Genomic DNA, 17,316 nt, shown 5'->3' with positions numbered 1-17,316 from the left:
CTGTCCATAGTATTTTTTAACAATCATTTGTATTTCTGTGGGGTCTGCTGTTATTTTGCCTCTATCATTTCTGATTTTGTTTATTTGGGTCCTCTCTCTGCTTCTTGGTGAGCCTGGCTAGAGGTTCGTCAATCTTGTTTATCCTTTCAAAGAACTAGCTCTTGGTTTCATTGATTTTCTGTATTTTTTTTTTTTGGTCTCTAGGTCATTTATTTCTGCTCTAATCTTTATTATCTCCTTCCCTCTGCTCACTCTGGGGTTTTCTTGTTGCTCTCTTTCTAATTCTTTGAGATGTAGAGTTAGATGATTTATACCATTTTTTCTTGTTTTTTTGAGATAAGCCTGTGCCAGAAGCCGGTCCATCCTTGCTGCTTGACACAGTCTCTGCAGGAAAGAAACATCTGCACAGCATATGTTTCAAGAGACCCGGCATATATAGCATACTGTTCTTTATATGTTTGCTCTCCTTAGCGCTATGTGTTTTAACCAAGGTCACCTCTCAGAGAAAGGTTGTTTCCCCAGGTAGGGATTTTTCCCTGAAGTTAGGGAGGGGATAAAACCCCTTAACTAAGTGCCAGGCGGGTAGTTAATCACTTTAACTACAAACAATCACGCTTAAGCTACATAATCTTTACTCCCTGGAATGGAGATAAGAAACGCCCTAACCTTTGCAATAGAAATTGACAGGATTAAAATCAACTGGTATAAATGCAGATGTAACAAGACAATAAACACCAGAACTTGGCTGGAGATCCTAACCAGAACCTGGCTGGAGAACCTAGACAGAACTTGGCTAGAGATCCTGACTAGGCTGCTGATCAACTGAACACTGTCTCCGTGTCATTCCTTCTTCGCCGACTTTGTCCACACCTTTGGGACCCCTGGACCTGCTGGGGCTGGACCCCAACAGGGTAGCACACTTCCCGCTCCACGTTGCTGTCTGCCAGTGCGGAGAAGCGCTTCAGCTCCAGCGTGAGCACCCAGGAGTCCGCGTGCAGGCGCAGCGTCTTCGTGGCTGGCACCAAGCAAAAAATCCGCCAAGAGACAGCGGGTATCTCAAAAAACTCGTTAGTTGGGACACTCCCAATCTCAGCAAGTGGGTGTGGCCTATGAGGAGTCCTTTAAAAGGCTCATCTGTGCAGAGAACACATCACTTCTCCAGAGCAGACTGACTGAAGTTGGAGCTGCAAGGTGAGTGAAGAGAATTCCTACTGACCCTGATATCGACAGAACTTACCGAGGTGGGAGCATTCATAGTAGACTCTGAAATCATTGGGGCCTGAAACTCGAAAGGCAAACGCGCAGTTCCCGGCATTCTTCGTGGGCGGTACTTCCCTTTGACCCCATGCTGACCTGAGGCACTCCAGGGCCTCTGTCACTAAGGCGGGGAAGATGGAGGCAGCATCAGTGTCGGTCCAGGTCGAGTGGATAAAGAACTGGGAGAAATCAGGGAGAGGCGACCTGTTGGACTTATGTTGGCTTCTCAGCGAAAACAAGAGCCTCGGCAGTTCGGCTTACAGAGATTTCCAGCGAGCTCTCTATGAGTTATCACACCATGTCACTCCAGGAAAACTGAAGCCCGAAAAGCAGCTGATGTTTTCAATGACAACAGCGAGTTTCGTGAGGATATTCTTGCTGATGTCTTTTGCATGTTAGATACTGAGACAACCGTTTTAGAAGAGAAGACCAAGAGAGACTGCTTTATGCAATTGGTATTAGCATGTTTGTATTTCGTCTCAGACACGATTCTAAAGGAACACCTGGATCCAGAAACATTGCCATTATTAAGACTTATCAAACAATCACGGCAATTCGATCAAAGATCAGTTAAAATAAAGACAAAACTCTTTTATAAGCAGCAAAAGTTCAATTTTTTAAGAGAAGAGAATGAAGGGTATGCTAAGCTGATTGCTGAATTGGGGCAAGATTTATCGGGAAATATTACTAGTGATTTAATCTTAGAAAATATCAAATCTTTAATAGGATGCTTTAATCTAGATCCCAATAGAGTTTTGGGTATCATTTTAGATGCGTTTGAATGCAAACCAGAATATAATGACTTCTTTATATCTTTATTAGAATCTTATATGAATAGGTGTGAACCGCAAACACTTTGTCATATACTTGGGTTCAAATTCAAGTTTTACCAGGAGCCGAATGGAGAGACTCCTTCATCTTTATACAGAGTTGCGGCAGTGCTCCTACAAGTTAATCTTATTGATTTAAATGATCTTTATGTATATCTTCTTCCGGCTGATAATTGTATTATGGATGAATATAAACGAGAAATGGTGGAAGCTAAGGAAATTGTTAGAAAACTTATGGTGGTTGCATTGTCTTCTGAAAAAATTGATAAGCAAGAGAAGGAAAAGGAAAAGGAGGAGGAGAAAGTAGAAAAGCCACCTGACAACCAAAAACTTGGTTTGTTAGAAGCCTTATTAAAGATTGGCGATTGGCAGCATGCGCAGAGCATTATGGATCAGATGCCTCCATACTATGCTGCTTCCCATCAGCTAATAGCTCTTGCTATTTGCAGGCTTCTTCACATAACTATTGAGCCCCTCTACCGAAGAGTTGGCGTTCCTAAAGGTGCTAAAGGCTCACCTGTTAATGCTTTGCAAAATAAGAGAGCGCCAAAACAAGCAGAGAGCTTTGAGAATTTGAGGACAGATGTCTTCAATATGTTCTGTTACCTTGGTCCCCACCTTTCTTGTGATCCCATTTTATTTGCAAAAGTGGTGCGCATAGGCAAATCCTTTATGAAGGAGTTTCAGTCTGATGGAAGGACACAAGAAGATAAAGAGAAAATGGAAGTTATTCTTAGCTGTTTACTTGGCATTACTGACCAGGTACTATTTCCATCTCTTTCTCTAATGGACTGCAATGCTTGTATGACTGAGGAACTATGGGGAATGCTTAAAAAATTTCCATATCAGCATAGATATCGTCTGTATGGCCAGTGGAAGAATGAAACTTACAACAGTCACCCACTTTTAGTAAAAGTTAAAGCTCAAACAATAGACAAAGCTAAATATATCATGAAACGTCTAACCAAGGAAAATGTGAAGCCTTCTGGAAGACAAATTGGGAAACTGAGCCACAGCAATCCAACTATTTTGTTTGATTATATCTTGGCACAAATACAGATGCATGATAACTTAATAACACCTGTAGTAGATTCACTGAAATACCTCACTTCATTGAATTATGATGTCTTGGCCTATTGTATCATTGAAGCTTTAGCAAATCCAGAAAAGGAAAGGATGAAACACGATGATACAACCATTTCAAGCTGGCTTCGGCATCTTGCTAGTTTCTGTGGTGCAGTTTTTCATAAATATCCAATTGATCTTGCTGCTCTTCTGCAATATGTGGCTAATCAGCTAAAGGCAGGCAGAAGTATTGACCTTCTCATATTGAAAGAAGTGGTACACAAAATGGCAGGAATAGAAATTACTGAGGAAATGACAACGGAGCAACTAGAGGCCATGACTGGTGGAGAGCAACTAAAAGCTGAGGGAGGTTATTTTGGCCAGATCAGAAACACTAAAAAATCCTCCCAGAGATTAAAGGATGCACTATTGGACTATGATCTTGCTCTTCCCCTTTGTTTGATGATAGCTCAGCAGAGGAATGGGGTGATCTTTCAGGAAGGTGGAGAGAAACATTTGGAACTTGTGGGAAAGCTCTATGATCAGTGTCATGATACCCTGGTACAGTTTGGTGGATTTTTAGCATCTAATCTAAGCACAGAAGATTACACAAAGAGAGTACCTTCAATTGATGTGCTCTGTAACGAATTTCATATATCCCATGATGCAGCATTTTTCTTGTCTAGGCCAATGTATGCACACCATATTTCATCCAAATATGATGAACTTAAAAAATCAGATAAGGGAAGTAAACAGCAACATAAAGTCCACAAGTACATAACATCATGTGAAATGGTGATGGCCCCTGTCCACGAAGCAGTAGTCTCATTGCACGTTTCCAAAGTCTGGGATGACATCAGCCCTCAATTCTATGCCACATTCTGGTCATTGACAATGTATGACCTTGCAGTTCCACACACCAGCTATGACCGGGAAGTCAGTAAACTTAAAGTCCAGATGAAAGCAGTTGATGACAATCAAGAAATGCCTCCAAATAAAAAGAAAAAAGAAAAGGAGCGCTGTAGTGCTCTTCAGGACAAGCTTCTTGCAGAAGAAAAGAAACAGATGGCACATGTACAGCGAGTTCTACAGCGACTGCAACTGGAAAAGGACAACTGGCTTTTAGCAAAATCTACCAAAAATGAGACTATCACAAAATTTTTACAGCTGTGTATATTTCCTCGATGTATTTTTTCAGCAGTTGATGCTGTTTACTGTGCTCGTTTTGTTGAATTGGTACATCAGCAGAAAACTCCAAATTTTTCCACACTTCTTTGCTATGATCGAGTTTTCTCTGACATAATTTTCGCAGTTGCAAGCTGTACTGAAAATGAAGCGAGTCGATATGGGAGGTTTCTCTGCTGTATGTTAGAGACTGTGACCAGGTGGCACAGTGATAGAGCCACATATGAAAAGGAATGTGGAAATTATCCAGGATTCCTTACTATATTACGGGCAACTGGATTTGATGGTGGAAATCAAGCTGATCAATTAGACTATGAAAATTTTCGACATGTGGTACATAAATGGCATTACAAACTAACCAAGGCATCAGTACATTGCCTTGAAACAGGTGAATATATTCACATAAGGAATATCTTGATTGTGCTAACAAAAATACTTCCTTGTTACCCAAAAGTTTTAAATCTGGGTCAGGCTTTGGAAAGAAGAGTGCATAAAATCTGCCAAGAAGAAAAAGGGAAAAGGCCTCGTCTATATGCATTAGCTAGTGGCTACTCTGGGAGGTTGAAATGTAGGAAGTCATACATGGTACCTGAAAATGAGTTTCATCACAAAGACCCTACTCCGAAGAACGCAGTTGCCAGTGTACACAATGGGCCTGTTGGTGGGTCTTCATCTTCCATAGGAAGTGCATCTAAATCTCATGAAAGCAGTGCTGAGGAGAATGATAAATCAATGGAAAGATCTCAGTGTGGTGTGAAAGCTGTAAATAAAGCTTCTAGTGCCACACTCAAAGGCAATTCAAGCAATGGCAATAGTGGCTTTAATAGCAGCAAAATTATTAAAGAAAATGACAAAGAGAAAGGGAAAGAAAAGGAGAAAAGAGAAAAGGCTCCAGAGGCCAGGGTACTTAGTAAAGATGGCAAAGAAAAACCAAAGGAAGAGCGGCCAAAGAAAGATGAAAAAGCAAGCGAGACAAAGGAAAGAGCACCTAAGACCAACAAAGAGAAAGAAAAATTCAAGAAGGAAGAAAAAGCTAAAGATGAGAAATTCAAGACCACTGTCCCCAACATAGAATCAAAATTGACTCAAGAAAAGGAAATAGAGAAGGAGTCATTCAGAGAAAGAGATATAGCAAAGGAAATAAAATCAAAAGAAAATGTTAAAGGAGGAGAAAAAAGACCAGTTTCTGGGCCCTTGAAGTCACCTGTTCCCCGATCAGATATTACTGAGCCTGAAATGGAACAAAAACGCTGCAAAAGTGATATACACCCTTCTCCATCACATACCTCCACAATAAAGGACAGTCTCATCGAACTCAAAGAGTCTTCAGCAAAGCTGTACCTTATTCATCCTCCTTCACCACTAATCAAGAGTAAGGAGAGAGAAACAGACAAGAAAGAATTGGACAAGTCAAGGGAAAGATCCAGAGAAAGAGAGAAAAAAGATGAAAAGGACAGAAAAGGTCGGAAACGGCATCACTCAAACAATGACCGGGAAGTGCTACCAGACTTAACCAAGAGGCGAAAAGAAGAAAACGGAACAATGGTGGTTTAAAAACCAAAGGACTTGTATGCATGCATCTAAGCATAATCATTGGGCATAAGACACCGGGGGGTAGGGGAGGCCAGGGGATTGTCAAGGGCGGGGGGAAAAAAAGGAGACATATGTAATACTCTTTGTAATACTTTAAGCAATAAAAAAAACCAAAAAACTGGAGAGCGGATAAATACCACATGATCTCACTCATTTGTGGAATATAATGAACAACATAAACTGATGAACAAGGACTGATCCCAGAGATGGAGAAGCATTGATTGGACTGTCGGGCCTTTGAGAGAAGGTAGGGGAGGGTGGGGGTAAGAGGGAAAGACCAACCAAAGGACTTATATGCAAGCATATAGGCCTAACCAATGGACACAGACAACAGGAGAGGTGAGGGCATGAGCGGGGGGTGGGGGGGTAAAGGGTAACGTGGGGATAAGGACACATATGTAATATCTTAATCAATAAAAAATATATTTAAAAAAAGAATGTAAACACCACACAAAAAAAACACATTTTAATAAAATTTTGTAACTTAAAAAAAATAATAAATAAAAATAAAAAAATAAAAACACAAAAGTGGCCCTAACCGGCTTGGCTTAGTGGATAGAGCATCAGCCTGCTGACTGAAGGGTCCCAGGTTCGATTCCAGCTAAGGGCACATGCCTGGGTGCAGCTCGATCCCCAGTGAAGGGTGTGCAGGAGGCAGCCGATCAATGATTCTCTCTCATCATTGATGTTTCTATCTCGCTCTCCTTCTCTCTTCCTCTCTAAAATCAATAAAGAAATATATTTTTTAAAAAATAAAAACACAGAAGTGAAAATCCATGTGATTCTCCTTATCCAAATGAGAAAAACAAGGAAAAAAAAAAGTCAAAATCTTCAGGCAATGAAAAAGGCAGCCATTCATTTAAATCTGAAAAGATGGATAAAATCTCCTCCAGTGGCAAAAAGGGTATATACAGTCCCCTAAGTTGAAGGTCTCCTGGAGGAGGATGCCAATGCTCCATGCATCACTCTCAGAACAGCATCTCTCATAATTCAGAGCTTCTGGTGTTGTCCATTTCAGGGGAATCTGCTTTAAGTAAGAAGATGACTACAACCCACCATCCTCTAGACAAGTCATTCCAAAGTCACCAGTTGCCAGGATGTTATTTTCACCTCTAGTCAGTACCTTGCAGCACGGTTCCTGTGTATACAATCTTCATTTGAAATTCGCCACCCAGAAGCAGCATCTGATGAAAATTTCATCCTTTTTTTCTCAGAAAAGAGAGGAAACTGCCTCCGGGGACTAGTTCCTTAATGATGTAAATAGACTGCGTTTATGTGCAAACTCCTATACCTTTGACAATATTGGGATGACTGATTGTATTACGTGAGGATTTTGGCTTCTTGTAAAAAATTTAACTTTAGTTCCTGCCAGGAGCCGATCCACTCTTGCTGCTTGACGCAGTAGCTGCAGGGAAGAAACATCTGCACAGTTTATGTTTCAAGGGACCTGGTGTATATGACTTATGTTTGCTCCCCCTCTTAAGCGCTATGTGTTTTAACCAGGACCACCTCCCTGAGAAAGGTTGTTTCCCCAGGTTAGGGGTTAACAGGACTAAGGAAGAGAATAAATCAGTAAATCCCCCTAGTGTTACAGGGGGAAATACCATGTACTACTTATGAAGAACTTGGACTAAGACTGTTGGCAATAAATGTGGGACTTGTTGGGCCCACATCCCCAGGGGTCTGCCCACCAGGGAAAGCACCAAAGCCTATACCCCTGGAGACCCACTGACACAGGGAAGTCCCAGGGAAGGCAAGCAGCGAGGCTGGGAGGATGGAACCTTGACTGGGTAGGATAAAATTCTTCAGTAACTTCCTTGTAGCTTATCAGTAGAGCAGTAGAATAGTGACCTTGGAATAGCCCTTATAATGGAACACAAGAGAGTAACCAAACAAGATCAAAATCCACAAAACTAGATAGAGACAGGATTATGGACATGAAACCGGGAACTGCAGAAGGTTTCCTGAAACATACCATGATGTAATTATAGAGGCATGCTTATGGGATCAAATAGGATAAATATAGATATAATAGAACAATAAAAAGAGAACCCAACCATGCTGATCAACTGAAGGCTGCCTCTGTGTCATTCATTCTTCGCCGAGTCCGTCTACACCTATGGGAACCCCTGGACCTGCTGGGGCTGGATCCCAGCATTTGGTGCCTCAAACAGGATTTCCCTAGGTAAGCCCCCCGACACTCGGGACGGATAGGACTCCACCGTAGGAAGAGGGTAGATAGTCTTCGCCGACTCTGTCCACACCTTTGGGAACTGCTGGAACAGGATTCCCCTAGGTAAGCCCCCCCCCCCCCCCCCCCCCCCGCACTCAGGACGGATAGGACTCCACCGTAGGGTGCTGCAGACACCCCTATGGAGGATAAGTAGGGTAAAGAGGGTGGATAGTACAGAATTTAGATTGAGAAGATGTGCCATCCTGAGTCCAAAAGAAAGAAGACTGTATTGATCTTTAGATTAAGAAGATGTGCTGTTAGAAAAGCATATGCTTGCTAGCAGAGGAGTTAAGGTTACTCCCAGTCAGACAGAACGTTTTATACAAGAAATATGTCCATGCTTTTCTGAGGAAGGAAATGTAAATGTAAAGGCATGGGAGGAGGTAGGCCCAAGGAGCCTTATCCTTAACCCCACTGCAGCCTTTCCACCCCGGGAAAGTGCAGGACTGGCAAGCTCTCCCTGGGGTGATAGATCAGGACTCAGGTAATAGCGGAATGCGCCAATCCTACTCTTAAAATGGATACAAGAGAGCATTTGGGGTGTTTCTTTTTAATGCCTGCTTTGTATTGAGTAAATTCATTTTACTTAGTTTTAATACACCAAAGTTAGCTTTTGACACAAAAAGAAAAAACTGACAATTCCATCAATATAAACCTTTTCTATAAAAAACAAAAAAGGGGGAGAATAATGATATATGTTAGATTTTTTGGAAATACAATGCAGAGGGTTGTACAGCAGCCAAAAGGCATTGGGCCTCCTGTACAATAGCCTCTGCTGACTCAGCCTGGTAGAAGGATACACAAACCAGACAAGAGTTTTACCAGATCTAGTAATGATGTGGGGAAGAGGTTGTGTTTTATATCTTTCCAGAAGGAGCAGCCTCTGCCTCCCTCCTGGGGACCGTCACGCCTGGGAGGCCGAGTTAGCACACCTGACCAGTGCCCATCTGCAGAAGATGTGCAGCCCTGAGCTGGAACCACCTGTCCATTGGGAGGATCACATGTGCCTCCTTTTTGTCTGTCCATATGCCCCAGCTTTGCCCCACATCTCCTTTCCTTTTTTCTTTTTAAATCTGACTACTTGTTTGCTGGTTCCTTGGCCTTTCTCCTTCTCTCCTGAACACAGCGTTTTCTAGAATCTCCCTACCCTACTGTTCCAGGAAGGGCACCTCCCTTTTCTGCCATGACTGGGGGTGTCTGGTATATGTCCCATATATGGAATTGTCATGTGCCAAGAGCCTGACATCCTGGGCTGAGAAAGCCCTGTCCCGGACTCTCCTTTGTCCTGTATTGGCCCCTCTTGCCTTTGTGTCAAGAGGGACCCTCTTCTCACAATCCAATTGCCCACAGCTGTTGCCTGAGCTCTCTGTTCATGCTGAGGTGGAAGCCTCATGGTGGCTGGTACCGTGGATCTGTCTCTCCCCCAATGGCATGGGCTGGGCCCTCTCTGGAGAAGAAACCTGGGTTCCCCAAGATATGTGATTAATGCCGGGGTCCCGCAAGCAGGCGAGGGGATCCCAAGGCAGGTGCTGGGCGTGGAGGCCACAGGGGCATAGGCTACCAAGGAGACAGAACTGAACCTCTTGCAAGGGGGCGCTGCCTCTCCCTCATTCGCACACCTCACATCACCCTGCTTGGCCCCGGAGGATGTGTTTTAACCAAGGTCACCTCTCGGAGAAAAGTTGTTTCCCCAGGTAGGGATTTTTCCCTGAAGTTAGGGAGGGGATAAAACCCCTTAACTAAGTGCCAGGAGGGTAGTTAATCACTTTAACTACAAACAATCATGCTTAAGCTACATAATCTTTACTCCCTGGAATGGAGATAAGAAACACCCTAACCTTTGCAATAGAAATTGACAGGATTAAAATCAACTGGTATAAATGCAGATGTAACAAGACAATAAACACCAGAACTTGGCTGGAGATCCTAACCAGAACCTGGCTGGAGAACCTAGACAGAACTTGGCTAGAGATCCTGGCTAGGCTGCTGATCAACTGAACGCTGTCTCCGTGTCATTCCTTCTTCGCCGACTTTGTCCACACCTTTGGGGACCCCTGGACCTGCTGCGGTTGGACCCCAGCAGACCTGTAGAGCTATAAACTTCCCTCTCAGGACTGCTTTCATTATGTCCCATAGGTTTTGGATTGTTGTGTTTTCACTGTCATTAGTTTCCAGGATGTTTTTAATTTCTTCTTTGATCTCATTGGTAACCCAATCAATATTTAATAAGGTGCTATTCAGCTTCCAAGTGTTTGAGTATTTTGGGTTGTTTTTATTGTAGTTTATTTCTAATATTATGCCATTGTGGTCTGAGAAGATGGTTGGTATGATTTCAATCTTCTTGAAATTGGGGAGGCTTTGTTTCTGACCCAATATGTGGTCTATTTTTGAATATGTCCTATGAGCACTTGAGTATAATGCATATTCCGTGGCTTTGGGGTGAAGTGTTCTGAAGATGTCAATTAAGTCCATCTGATCTAGTGAGTCATTTAGGATTGCTGTTTCTTTGCTGATTGTTTGTCTAGAGGATTTATCCAGTGATTTCAGTGGTGTATTAAAGTCCCCTACTATGACTGTATTGTTGTCGATCTCTCCTTTGATATCTTCCAGGAGTTTTTTTTATGTATTTGGGTGGTCCTGCATTGGGTGCATATATGTTTATCAGGGTTATATCTTCTTGTTGTATTGATCCCTTTAGTATTATGAAGTGGCCTTCCTTATCTCTTGTTATGGCCTTCACTTTGAGGTCTATTTTGTCCGATATAAGTATTGCTACCCCAGCTTCCTTTTCATTTCTATTTGCCTGAAAGATATTTTTCCATCCCTTCACTTTCAGTCTGTGTGAGTCCCTTCTTCTGAGGTGGGTCTCTTGTAGACAGCAAATGTATGGGTCATGTTTTTTTATCTATTCAGCTGCTCGATGTCTTTTGGTTGGAGCATTTAGTCCGCTTACGTTTAAAGTTATTATTGAAAGGTACTTGTTTGTAGCCATTTCTTTTTGTGTGTGGCTGTTTTCTTTCTGAGCTTTTTATTTCTTCTTTTTTCACCAGTCCCTTTAGCATTTCTTGCATTGCTGGCTTGGTGGTGATAAACTCCCTTAGCCTTTTTTGTCTGTGAAGCTTCTTATTTCCCCTTCAATTTTGAATGATAGCCTTGCTGGATAGAGTATTCTTGGATTCAGTCCTTTGCTTTGCATCACTTTGTAAATTTCTGTCCATTCTTTTCTGACCTGATGTGCTTCTGTCGAGAAATCATTTGACAATCTAATGGGAGATCCCTTGTATGTAACTTTCCGTCTCTCTCTTGCAGCCTGTAAGATTCTCTCTTTATCCTGAACATTTGCCATGGTAATTATGATGTGTCTTGGTGTGGGTCTTTTAGGGTTCACCTTGTTTGGGACTCTCTGTGCTTGTGTGACTTTTTTCTTCCCCACCTCAGGGAAGTTTTCTGATATTATTTCTTCTAATAGGTTTTCTAATCCTTGTTCCTCTTTCTGTTGTTCTGGCACCCCTATTATTTGTATGTTGTTTCGCTTCATGTTGTCCCAAAGCTCCCTTAGGCTCTCCTCCTGTCTTTTAATTTTTTTCTCCAATTGCAGTTCAGTTTGTGTGTGTTTTGCTTTCTTGTCTTCTAATTCACTAATTTGGTCCTCCGCTTCTCCTAGTCTACTGTTGAAACTTTCAGTGGTGTTTTTTATTGCAGCTATATTGCTCTTCATTTCTTCTTGGGTCTTACATAAGTTATTGATTTTTTTCATCTGTTTCTTCTTGCTTCTTGCATAAGTTGTTGATTTTTTCTTCCATTTGGTTTATGCACTCTAGGACCCTTAATCTGAATTCTTTTTCTGCCATGTTGCATGCCTCTGTATCACTTAGCTGCTTTTCTGGAGAGTTCTCCTTTTCTTTCCTTTGGGGGTTTCTTTGTCTACCCATGTTTGATCTCACTGACATGTCTAGATGTTGAATCATTCAGTGGCTGCTCCCTGAGGAGCTGTGGCTGCTCCTCAGGCGGTTATGGTAGCAGCTGCTCCTCAGTTCGCAACAGCTCCTCTGGTGGGTGCTATTCACAGCTGTGGTGGCTCTTCTGGTTGTTGGGGGAAGGCTTCACATATACCTGCTGTTCCTCAGGCAGAGGGTGTGGTGATCAGGAGGCTGCTGTTGCTTGGATCTGCTGAGTTGATTTAAAGGCACAAAATACAACACAACAAGGCACAACGTACCAGGCACTGAATGAAAATGTATTCACGATATCAATAACCCCAAATAAAGGTGACCACCTGAGCTAAGATAATTAGGGGATAAGGAAGAAAGAAGAAAAAAAAGATAAAAGAGAAAAAAGAAAAAAAAGGAGTGCAAAAATGAAATTGGGAAAAAGGAGGAAAAAAACTAAGAGTGAAAAGAGAGAATGAAGTAGAAGAGGGGAAGAGACTATTTATATGAGGAGAAAACTCCGATAGAACCGCCACTAATCCCAACAAATTCCAGCAACAGATCCCTGGAGATGAATGCAAACTACAGACAACCAATGATATCAAGCAAGGCAAGGGAAAACAGAAGCAAAAAAATAACTGGGGGCAGGGGGGAGACCAGCAGAAAAAGAAAAAGAAAAAGCAAAACAACCTCACAAACAATCCTAAAAAAAACAACCCAATATACTCAACAATCAAGCAAACAACAACAAAACAATAGAAAGAGAAAAGAAAAAAAAATTTGGATAGTGAAGAAAGATAAGGGAGAGTTGTATAAGGATTTAGAGCAGGGTGCCGGGGTCCAACCCCAGTGGGTCCAGGGGTTCCCAAAGGCATAGATGGAGTCGGCGAAGAAGGATGGACACGGAGACTGCCGGGAGCCGGTCCATACTTGCTGTTTCAAGGGACCTGGCATATATGGCATACTGTTCTTAATATGTTTGCTCACCTTCTTGGCACTATGTGTTTTAACCAAGGTCTCTGAGAAAGGTTGTTTCCCCAGGTAGGGATTTTCCCCTGAAGTTAGGGAGGGAATAAAACCTCTTAACTAAGTGCCAGGTGGGTAATTAATCACTTTAACTACGAACAATCATGCTTAAGCTACATAATCTTTACTCCCTGGAATGGAGATAAGAAACACCCTAACCTTTGAAATAGAGATTGATAGGATTGGAATCAACTGGTATAAATAGAAATGTAAGAAGACAGAACCAAGAGAGACAGAACCTAGGCACAGAACCTACACAGAACGTTCTCTAGAGACAGAAGAACTTCGCTGGAGAGAACATGGCAAAAGTTCCCGGACAGAAACTGGCCTCAGAACCTAGAGACAGAACCTAGCGAGAGAACATGGCAAAAGATCCTGGACTGAACCTGACTACAGAAATTGGCAAGAGAACCTGACTAGAACCTGGTAACTGAACCTGGCTGGAGAACCTGGGCAGAACCTGACTGGAAAACCTAGCGAGGGAACATGGCAACAGAACCTGGCTGGAGAACCTGGAGAACCTAGCAAGAGAACATGGACACAGAACCTGGCTGGAGATCCTAAGCAGAACCTCTCTGGAGATCCAGACCAGAACTTGGCTGGAGATCCTGGCTGGAGATCCTGGCTAGGCCGCTGATCAACTGAACACTGTCTCCGTGTCCTTCCTTCTTCGCCGACTCCGTCTACACCTTTGGGGACCCCTGGACCTGCTGGGGTTGGACCCCGGCAGGAGACAGTGTTCAGTTGATCAGCAGCCTAGCCAGGATCTCCAGCCAGGATCTCTAGCCAAGTTCTGGTCTGGATCTCCAGAGAGGTTCTGCTTAGGATCTCCAGCCAGGTTCTGTGTCCATGTTCTCTTGCTATGTTCTCCAGCCAGGTTCAGTCACCAGGTTCTAGTCAGGTTCTCTTGCCAATTTCTGTAGTCAGGTTCAGTCCAGGATCTTTTGCCATGTTCTCTCACTAGGTTCTGTCTCTAGGTTCTGAGGCCAGTTTCTGTCCAGTATCTTTTGCCATGTTCTCTCCAGCGAAGTTCTTCTGTCTCTAGAGAATGTTCTGTGTAGGTTCTTTGCCTAGGTTCTATCTCTCTTGGTTCTGTATTCTAAGTTCTGTGTCTTGCTGTCTTGTTACATCTGTATTTATACCAGTTGATTCAATCCTATCAATCTCTACTACAAAGGTTAGGGCGTTTCTTATCTCCATTCCAGGGAGTAAAGATTATGTAGCTTAAGCATGATTGTTCGTAGTTAAAGTGATTAATTACCCGCCTGGCACTTAGTTGAGGGGTTTTATTCCCTCCCTAACTTCAGGGGAAAATCCCTACCTGGGGAAACAACCTTTCTCAGAGACCTTGGTTAAAACACATAGTGCCAAGAAGGTGAGCAAACATATTAAGAACAGTATGTCATATATGCCAGGTCCTTTGAAACAGCAAGGATGGACCGGCTCCCGGCAGCAGGGGATTGGAAATAGGATATATAAGTAGGGTGAAAAGAAGGAGTAGGGAAAATCTAAAGCAGGAATAGGGTAAGAGAAACAGGACAACAAAAGGGGAAAAGTGAGGAAGAGGGTTTTAGCATAGAGGTAAAATTGAGGTAGAGAAAAATGATGCTAAAGGCACGATGAAAATAGAATGTAGAACACTATTCCCAAAATAAAATAAAGAGAAAATAAAATGACACTTTAAAAAATGGTAAAATGGTAGCAGTAATAATACTGGTTAAAAATAAAAATGTAGTAATTAAAAGGGTAAAATTAGGTGATGGAAAAAGAAAAAAAATTGGTTTCTTAGTTAAAAGGTGAAAAAAGAATAAAAAAAAATTTGCAGTAGTGAAGGTCCTTCTGTTCTTCTACTCTTCAGTCTGGCATGCCTTAGTCCTGCCAGGTATTCAGGAGAATGTTGAATTTCCCTGCGATACACTGTTCCTCCGTGTTGTAAACCACAGTCCTGCTTTTAAAGCCGACCGTATTTGTTTCCCAGACTGCCTTAATTTGTATTTACCTAAGAGTCAGTTTGTGGCTCAGCCTCTGGTGGCAGTGTTTCTGGGTTGACTGCTGAGGCTCTACGGCCTCTCTATCCAATAGTTAGGGTTTATTTTCTCTATTGCACTTAAAACTGGTTTGGGGACGTCCCCTGTCCAGAGCTGGTTCTTTAATCCTTACCCCGCTGCATGCTGTTGCTGGGACTCCATTGTTAACATCTTGACCATGCCCTTTACCTAGTTTAGTGGTCGGCAAACTGCGGGCTCACAAGCCACATGCAGCTCTTTGGCCCCTTGAGCGTGGCTCTTCCACAAAATACCCCATGTGTGCGTGCACATACAATGCGATTGAAACTTCGTGGCCTATGCGCAGAAGTCGGTATTTTGTGGAAGAGCCACACTCAAGGGGCCAAAGAGCCGCATGTGGCTTGCAAGCCTTAGTTTGCTAACCACTGACCTAGTGGAATCTGACTATAAAATAAAGACTTGGCTTGTGGGTACTGTCACTGTCTCTCCATCAGAGAAGCAGCGTCCCATGGAGACCCAGCTTTTATTCTCTTGTCTGTCTTTTCTAAATCCTTCACCGCCCCCGCGCCGCCCCCCCCCCCCTCCCCGCCTCAGGTTCACTCTTGGCTGTGCTAGTGCAGCACATGTGGTGCCCAACATGGGGCTGAGTATGCCATGGCCATGCCGGCTCGCCACAAATTTCAATTCCTCTTTTGGCAAAATCTATTTTATCCCTACTTGTTCATTTTCCACATGCATGGTCCTCAAAATACTAGACATGCTAAAGGTATCTGACTACCTACTGTCTTTTCACTTTTAAAATAGGCATTCAAATACTTTTCTGTAATTTGAAATTGTAGCACTGTTGTAATGAAATCCTTTTCAATTTTAAGCTTGCATACTTATATTCAATGGAGAGAAAGGCAACTAATATAATTTAACTTAATTTAAAATTTGTGGTGCTTTGAAAGAATATGTCTTGTATATATGCATGGTAAATGAACATCCTCATTGATTCAGCATGGATCTCCTAATCTGAGAGATAAGATCACTTAGCCTGTCCAGTAAAGAGATCAGTGCACTATACCAGTGAACAATACGTGACACTAAATGCCTCAGTTCAGCCCTCATAGATCAGAAGCATAGGGATCCATATGTTAAAAACATACACAGTAAAAGATATTACATGAAGGACTGGGCTATTGTCATGAAGCAGGTCAGAGAAATTCTGTAATGGTAGGACATTAAGGCTGCATTGCCATGGGCAATTAAACCAATGTTTGGTAACCCAACACCATAAAGTAAAGACGTAAGAACTTACAGGGAATGAGTCCAATTTGGGGTACTCAAAGAAGTATCCAAACCCTTCTATTTTTGTGAAAGAACCTAGAAGAAGCCTAATTTCAAAATGACTATTTTTTAAAATGCCTGTATATATCTCAAGTATATGTTTAAGAGGCTCAAACTTGCATTCAAGCACTTAATGTGTAGAGAAGCTGCAGTAAAATCTCATAAATTATAAACAAGTGATATTTTATCAAAATGCAAGTTTTTATTTAGATAATAGAAATTTTAGGTAATACAAAATATAAATAAGTGTCTTCAGAAACCGCATTGGTTAGTTGCATGCTAAAATACACTATGCAAAGATAATTTACACTTGATAAGAGTGTTCAGTGTAGATGTTGGTTAAATTTTATGACATATGAGAAAATTTGATTTTTCTATAACAGCGACAACATTTACTAAAAAAAAAAAGATGGCCTATGGAAATTTAAAATGTTTATTTTTTCATCCAAACAAGCAATTGAAATTTGAATTCACAAAAATGTGAGTTTTTACTTTAATAAATATATTATGAAGTATATTTCTTTAATCAAAGTGGTATAATCTTAAGTCTAATGAGAGTGGTTTTCCTCAAATTGAAGATATATTCCCTACAAATGTGAAGATAACTTGCTGTTCTATTTACTAGTAACTATTCCACAAAGCTAAATGTTATCAGACTATGAAAATTATTCAGAAGAAAATCATCTTTGTCAATGTGAGATTTCACTGCTGAAATACTTAAGAACCCAAATCACCAGGCGTGTTTTATACACCAAACTACAGATGTTCTCTGTGTCATAACCTGCAGCAACTTTTTAGGCATTCCATACGGCTAGCAGAACTATTAACAAGCACATGCAAAAATTGTGGGATGAAGCAAAACT

At 41.9% G+C, this 17,316-nt stretch overlaps 1 protein-coding gene across 1 annotated transcript; it reads left to right on the top strand.

The window, feature by feature from the left end:
• Positions 1 to 1,180: 1,180 nt before the first annotated feature.
• LOC118655282 (THO complex subunit 2-like) lies at positions 1,181 to 6,857 on the top strand. Its single transcript, XM_036306965.1, is given in 3 exon segments — positions 1,181 to 1,582; positions 1,585 to 5,886; positions 6,685 to 6,857. Coding segments are annotated over 3 exon segments (4,665 nt in total). The 5' UTR covers positions 1,181 to 1,392.
• The last annotated feature ends 10,459 nt before the right edge of the window (positions 6,858 to 17,316 follow it).

This window comes from Myotis myotis, unplaced genomic scaffold, assembly GCF_014108235.1.
Source record: "Myotis myotis isolate mMyoMyo1 unplaced genomic scaffold, mMyoMyo1.p scaffold_m19_p_1, whole genome shotgun sequence".
NCBI classification, from domain to species: Eukaryota; Metazoa; Chordata; class Mammalia; order Chiroptera; family Vespertilionidae; genus Myotis; species Myotis myotis.
This window is presented reverse-complemented; position numbering and strand designations above follow the sequence as displayed.